The sequence below is a fragment of the Portunus trituberculatus genome, chromosome 47, assembly GCF_017591435.1.
Source record: "Portunus trituberculatus isolate SZX2019 chromosome 47, ASM1759143v1, whole genome shotgun sequence".
NCBI classification, from domain to species: Eukaryota; Metazoa; Arthropoda; class Malacostraca; order Decapoda; family Portunidae; genus Portunus; species Portunus trituberculatus.
The window spans coordinates 11,095,349-11,103,048 of record NC_059301.1 but is presented as its reverse complement, the minus strand read 5'-3'; the positions used below and the strand labels follow the sequence as shown (position 1 = coordinate 11,103,048).

General features: G+C 43.7%; 1 protein-coding gene across 1 annotated transcript in view; it reads right to left on the bottom strand.

Moving 5' to 3' along the window:
* LOC123520815 overlaps nt 1-7,700 on the bottom strand; it is a 26,727-nt gene extending 19,027 nt beyond the window's left edge. The window contains exon 1 of the mRNA XM_045283438.1: nt 7,574-7,700. Coding sequence (XP_045139373.1) covers nt 7,574-7,663 — 90 coding nt within the window. The 5' untranslated portion in view covers nt 7,664-7,700. The remainder of the gene's footprint in view (nt 1-7,573) is intronic.

Here is a 7,700-nt window from a genome sequence, read left to right as displayed (position 1 = left end):
AACTTTGAAATGAGCTAAGCACTTTTTAGGGGCTAAGTTTCCTCATCTGTCTGTATATTTATTTCCTTTTTTACAGCCAATCAAAACTCAATCATATCTCTTTATTTCTCTACTTTTGGGAGGATATAAATTTCATGGGAATATAATTAAGTTTTTTTTTTCTCTCTTTTTTCTTCTAGCGGAAGGTGATTGGCAGCGATGGAGGGTTTATATATATTTGAGAATACACGATTTTCCTTCACGTACCAAAAGAATTACGTGACCGCGGTAAACTGTTGGATTTATAAAGGAACAGTTATGAATTCCCTTCCCACATGCTTCAGTAACTTAGATCAGAATATTGGCGCTCTCTTAGCCCTCATCCATCACTGTTAACGTGCACCAAGTCTCACCACACTAACATATTACCCAAGCTGCCTCGCTGATAACAATATTCCTCAGTCCTTTAATTCCCTAGACAGGGTAAGGAACAATGTGACAAGCGGAGGAAGGAATGAAAGTCTTTTAATAAACATTCCACCAACGACCGGTTCTTCTGCAAACTTGTAGCGAAAACTTAGGCCAACCACCTGACACGGTCGTTTCCAGGATAAACTTCAGGGAGAGAAGAAAGTTTTAGGACGAATATTTGGTAATGGGACGAACAAAGGAGTGGCGCCGATACCCCACACATGGATTTGTTACACGTGTTCTCCCCCCACACACCTGGCGCGCCCAACCTGCTTTAGGGACGGTATCGGCAGTGCGGTGCCTTTAACGACCAATTACATGAGGACAGTTGTTGCCTTGGAAGATACATTACTTTTCCTTCTCGACGCACTAATGTCTTTCCTTGGTCTCCGCTCTCACCTCCTCCCCCTCTCTCTCTCTCTCTCTCTCTCTCTCTCTCGCGGTAACCACAATAATATCATAATACCTCCACTAACCACCGTCCATGTCAGTTCATCCAACGTGGTCTGGCCGGTTCCCGCTTTCTTTCGGGTGGCTTTCTAAAACACCGTAAGGACTCGGCAGGGTATCACACACACACACAGGTTCCTAATGCGATCCCAGGACTAACTGTACCGTAATTGTGGGGCTTTCGATAGGCGAGCTGAAAGTCCGCAGACAAGGAGAAGCAGGTTATCGCCCGAGACTCAGCGGGTAGAAGTAAGGAGGAACAAGACAAGGAGAAAGATAGGGAGAATGAGGAAGAGGGGGAGACTGCAAGTGGGGTTTCCCGCTCATCTCATCACCTGATACCTGATACCTCCTGCCTTGACTTCGCCTTATTTGGACGTCACTCTTCTCCTTTAGTCTCTCTTTATTGCTATGGTTACTTCGGCTAAATAAGACTAACACAAGGTCGTAATAATGTTAGCGAAGTTTTTTTTTATGTCAGGGGGTAAAAAACTGGCCAAGAGCAACAAAAGCAATTAAGTAAAAAGGCAAACTGAGATGCCAGACTCCCAAAAGAAGCCCGTGCAAAACATTCAGATCCCAACACACCTGTCGTCACTCCTCATACAGGTCGAACTATCCTTTGTTGGTTCATGCTAACTCTGCACCATCGCCATTAATAAGTCCTTCCACTCATCTTTACTAAGTCTCTCCCAGTCATCTTTACTAAGTCTCTTCCAGTCATCTTTACGAAGTCTCCTCCAGTCATCTTTACTAAGTCCCTTCCAGTCATCTTTACTTCCAGTCATCTACCACTGTATTTGTAAATCAATGTCTACCAACATCTATCACCTCGTCTTCTGAATAGCTAGCCATGACAATTTTGCGATGTGTTGTGGCGATAGTTCACCGAGTATCTTAAAAAAAAGGAGAAAAAGAAAATAAACAGTGGAGGAAAAAGTGGTCTAGCAGTTGAAACCCTTTAATGGCTGTGGTCTTATTTTTCCCACAACCAAATCGTATAATCATCATCAATCAAAGGGATAATTACCACTGTCAACAACCGGACGTCAGCGATAGAATTGTCAGTGATGGAGCTGACAATGATACATCAGCCAAGGATAAGATTACTAGAAATGGATTAATTGGCGATGCAATTCTGAGGCGTTGATAGACAGGAATATGAATACGAGCAATATTATTATCAGAAATATAATTGACAGATATAATTGATAGGAGAAAAAAATGCTAAAAATGGAAATATCAAAGAAAGAACTGCCACCATTAGAGCTGTCACCAATAGAACTGTCGAGAATAGAACTGTCAGATGGGCAATGGATAAAAAGTCACAGGTTAGGAGTGCAGCATGTAGCCAGATGGGTGTTTCTCTCTCACTCTCTCTCTCTCTCTCTCTCTCTCTCTCTCTCTCTCTCTCGCTCTCCTCCTACTCTTTCTTCTCCTACTAATCTTCTTACTTCTCCTCCTTCTCCTGTTCCTCCTCCTCCTGCCATTTCTTCTTTCACCCTTCTTCTTCTTACTTCTCCATACTCCTCCTCCTCCTCCTCCTCCGTCTTGTCTTCCAGGTTAATGAGGAAATGCCGGGCAGGGTCAGAAGGGTTTTTTTGCCCCATGAATATCTGGGTCTCTTACGGTGCTGCGGTGTGGTATTCGCCTGCTTTCCTTGTATGCTGGTGGTGTGCTGGTAAACAACATGTCACCGCGATGGACTTACACGTGTTCTGGGTAAAAACGATGCAATGACACACTATTTTCTGGTTATTTGTAAGTTTACGCGCGTTCGTGTGTATCATTTTTCTGTCTTTGTGTCTGGCTGTCTGTCTATCGGTTTGTTGGGGTATCTATAAATGCAAGTTTGTGTCTGGCTGTCTGTCTATCGGTTTGTCTGGGTATCTATAAATGCAAGGTTATGGATAATTAGAGAGAGTTGATAGTTTACGTACATATACGTTAAATATATACCCGTTACGTTATAGCCGATGTGTTGCTCACAAGAGTTACAAATCTCATGTAATGCACACAACATAAATGAATAAATAAATAAATAAATGAATGAATGAATGAAGAGTTTCTGGGTTATTTTTTGTTTTTTATCTTCATATGCATTATTAATATCTCTCTCTCTCTCTCTCTCTCTCTCTCTCTCTCTCTCTCTCTCTTTCAACAAACAACAGAATAGTTTACAAAGATGAACAGACAAAGGAAAAAATACAAGCAAGAACCAAAAGAAACAGAGGAAGGAGCCACACACACGAGAGAGAGAGAGAGAGAGAGAGAGAGAGAGAGAGAGAGAGAGAGAGAGAGAGAGAGAGAGAGAGAGAGAGAGAGAGAGACTAAAAACATGAGCGACGCAGCAGAACAATTGGCGCAAATCATGTTAATCAAGTCTATGAGAATTGATCATTGCACCCACCATGACAGCAAAGATCTCGCTCACACACACACACACACACACACACACACACACACACACACACACACACACACACACACACACAAAGTAAGTCGTCAGTCCCCCTCCAGCCGTGTTGAGTGCTTATCCGGGTTTGAGGGATGGACGGTACTCCCTCCCACGACAGGTTCACGGCGATTCCTGCTCCGCCAGTGGCCAATTAGACTGTAATGAGCCGCGGCGAGGAAGAACTACTTGTTTGCGAATAAATCAACTCGGGTCTCGATGGAAGCGGGGAGTGAGAACAAGAAGGAAAATCTGGACATCTTGAGTCTCGATATTATTTGATCATATTTGATTCGGTAACGAGTGTAAAAATGTATTCTCAAGCTCGGTAAGGAAAGAAGCAGGTTCTGAAGGATAATATATTTTCTTATAGAGATATCCTGCCACCAGAAGTGAGAAAATGATAAAAGGAAAGAGGGATATCTAGAGAGAGGAAAAAACCTTCACAGCGACAATGAAATATATATGTGTTAAAAGAAAGCTCAAAAAGATAACTCAGTTTGAGAGAGATAGAAGTGTATAATTGATATATATCAGAGAGAGAGAGAGAGAGAGAGAGAGAGAGAGAGAGAGAGAGAGAGAGAGAGAGAGAGAGAGAGAGAGAGAGAGAGAGAGAGAGAGAGAGAGAGAGAGAGAGAGAGAGAGAGAGAGAGAGAGAGAGAGAGAGAGAGAGAGAGAGAGAGAGAGAGAGAGAGAGAGAGAGAGAGAGAGAGAGAGAGAGAGAGAGAGAGAGAGAGAGAGAGGCTGAGAGACACCGAGAAAGAGACACACCAAGAGAAAGAGACTGAGAGAAAGACCGAAGACAGAGAAAGAGACCGAAAAAGACAGAAAGACAGAAAGAGACACCGATAGAGAGAGAGAGACCGAGGAAGACAGAGCGACAGAAAAGAGGCACAGAAATACAGCGAGAGCGAAACAGTAAAACAAAAATCACCAACACGGAAATGGGAGACGTTGAGTGCTGTGTGAGGAAGGCAAAACTCACGCAGCTACATTGGACATGGGTGAGCTGGGTGGGAGGCGAAGGTAGAGGGAGAGGGAGAGAGAGGAAGAGAGAGGGAGAGGCAGAGACGCACGTACTTGGAACTAAAGCCGATAGGGGAGTGAAGGAGTCAAGGTTACCAAAAACGAGCAAAAGAAAGACAACCTTAAGTGAACCAAGGCTTTCCTGCGTTCCTGATGAAGGAAAGGAAGAGGAGAAGGAGGAAGAAGAGGAGGAGGAGGAGGAGGAGGAGGAGGAGGAGGAGGAGGAGGAGAAGGAGGAGGAGGAGGAGGAGGCAGTCATGCTTAATTAGGTACAAGAGTCAAAGTGAATACAGACACCAGAAGGATGTTAATAATTAAGAATCCGTCCAAGGAAATAAAATCTTAACTCCTTCAGTACTGGGACGCTTTTTTACCTTGAATTTTGAGTATGATTAGCCAATTTTATTATCATTAGGAAGGACCAATGGAGGTGAGACGATTAATGGCCACAGTCTTCACTATTTCAATCACCCATACAAGTTTCTGAAGCTGTATAAAAACACCAAATAGTAAGAATGAATAAGAAAATGTGCCATGGTACTGAAGGGGTTAATAAGGGTAATGGAGTCCAGGGAATGAGGAAGGAGAGAGAAGATAATGGAACAACAGGATAAAGAAAGATCAGCTATTTTTTTCATCTCTCTCTCTGGTACGGAGGGAAGCAAAGGCACGAGAGGAGAAAGATAAAAGAATTGTGTGACGTTGGTGTGCTTTTAGGGTGTGCTTCGATATAGGTAGCACCGGCAGAGTGGTGGATGCATACTGGATTGCCCTGTTTGGTGATGGGAAGGGCCGGGTATGAGTGGGTGTGTGTGGAGGGAGTGGCAGTGAGGGGGAGCATGTGTCGATGTGCGGAAGACTAGTGTTCTCGTTGTGTATGCATGAGGTCTGCAGATCACCCCTTGGGGACGTCGGCAACCAATGGTGTTGATGGATGGCGTTATACAGGTCTTGTTTTGCAATTGGTCGGATAACAGACGCGGCAATGCACAGGGAGAGAGACACGTACAAGTCCCAGCGGTATAAACTTATCATGTTCACTTAATGACATCATTTTTTTTTACGCTTTTGATTTATATTGCCTTTCAAAATTTCCTGTTATAATATTTTTTTTCTCTCCATATGCCTGTCTGTTTGATTGCCAGTTTATTTGTTTGTGTCGGTCTATGTTACTGCTTGTCATCTCTCTCTCTCTCTCTCTCTCTCTCTCTCTCTCTCTCTCTCTCTCTCTCTCTCTCTCTCTCTCTCTCTCTCTCTCTCTCTCTCTCATCATACCTCCTACACACACACCTACACACACAAAGAGCAAACACACCATTACCTGTCAGTTCCAATATTACCTAAGCAACACGGCACATTTAATACTCGCGCCAAACATCACTCATAGCGAGCAGGGAGCAGAGCAGGCTAGTGTCGGGAAGCAAGCCGAGCATACCTAGCAGGAGTGGCAGGTAACGTGTCTCTGTGGTCAAGTAATCAATACCGGACTGGGCAACACTGATTGAAGGCTTGACGAGAGAGAGAGAGAGCGAGAGCGAGAGAGAGAGAGAGAGAGAGAGAGAGAGAGAGAGAGAGAGAGAGAGAGAGAGAGAGAGAGAGAGAGAGAGAGAGAGAGAGAGAGAGAGTCGAGGGAGTCATAATATAAACAGCAGCACAGTGACAGAAAGACAGACAGACAGACAGACAGACAGGATTCAAAAACTGTTGCGAGGTAAAAAGTGAAGTGAAGTGAACGACGAATGCAATGTAAGAGACGGACCGATCAGAGGTGTGTGTGTGTGTGTATGTGTGTGTGTGTGTCTGTAGCCACCCCTCCCCACCCACCAGGGCCCTCCAGTAATGAGAGGCAGCGACTTACTCGAATGAGATGATTAGCAGGGAATATATCAATGATGAGAGAGCCATAATGAGACAGAAGATGACATATTAAGCGCTACAGCTCCAATTGTTTACTACCGGAGGTGTGAGGATGATGGGCGCTGATGGGAAATTCTCCTTGACAGTCTTGTTCAATAAATCATGAGATAAAACTGTCTCGTAAACTCTGTACAAGCAAACCTCAACCAGGACAAGTTTTATGTCTTTTTTTTGTTGTAAGTCGCAATTCGGATGCCGATTTACCGTCTTATCTATTTATCTTACCATAATTACCTCTGTCGTATATACAAGGCTTGGAGCTTCTTAACCCAAGAGCATAATACATTAACCTCTTGGCTTGCGAGGGAATATTTCAATTAGTTATATTATAATGCAAATCAACCACTTAACTACTTCCACCTCGGGACAGCTTCCTGACGCAGAGCTTGCCACAGGGACAGTAATGAGCGGGTAAGCGTCGAAAATCTCTTCTCACAATGCCGCTTCTGTCTCATATTATACCCTGGTTGACAAGCGGCAAGACTTATTCTGCGTTTATGTACATTGCAGACTACTGCGAGAGTTACTTATGGTCATGAGGGCTACAATAAATAGCTTTTCTTCTATAACTATCCATATATTTCAGTCTTATGTATGTGGGACTGGTTGAACTCCTTAACATCTTACAGAAAGATATTATTCCATAGCTATTGATTTCTTTTAAACATTTGACAATAACAGAATCACAAGCATAACATTCCGTGGACCTCCAGCATAATGAACTGTATTTCTCAAAGAATATTCATTCTCTCTAAATATTTTAATCTTTATCTTCATTCCTAGAGCGAGAAATTTGTAGACTGAGCGTCGACCTTGAGGTCTGACTCACGTGTTGTTGCTAAGATACCTTGCAATCTGTTTTCGAGTCGCGCCCGCTTGTCACGCAGCCTGGCAATGAGCGGCGTATCGAAAGAGGAGGATCTTTCCCTATGATTAAGAACTGTAGATGATCATCTAATCTAAAAACATATACAAGTATGGTGACTGGAGTACGCCACAGTCTCGATGCTGCTTCACCAGTGACATGTGGTGGCTTGATACAAGTGAGTGTGCGAATGGGTGAATGGGTGAGCGGAAGATGCACTGATCAACCTTTATCTATGCCTATCTCCTGTCTCCTAAACCATATCAGAGGACCTCAAAGGTTTCCAGCGAAGACGAGTGGCACATAAAATTTCACTAGAAGACATTATATATGTAAACAGAGAAAGAGTAACTTCTAAGTAATAAAATATGTAAAAGTAAGCGTCCATAAACTGAAGGATAAGTTCTTACCTGTCCGAAATGTGAGCAGGTAGCGCGGGAGAGACAAGAGACACGCGACGCACGCGCACTGGCCAAGGACTGCGGAGTCTCTCCCACCATCCTTTATAACCGTTGACTCGGTGGTGCCAGATGCGCG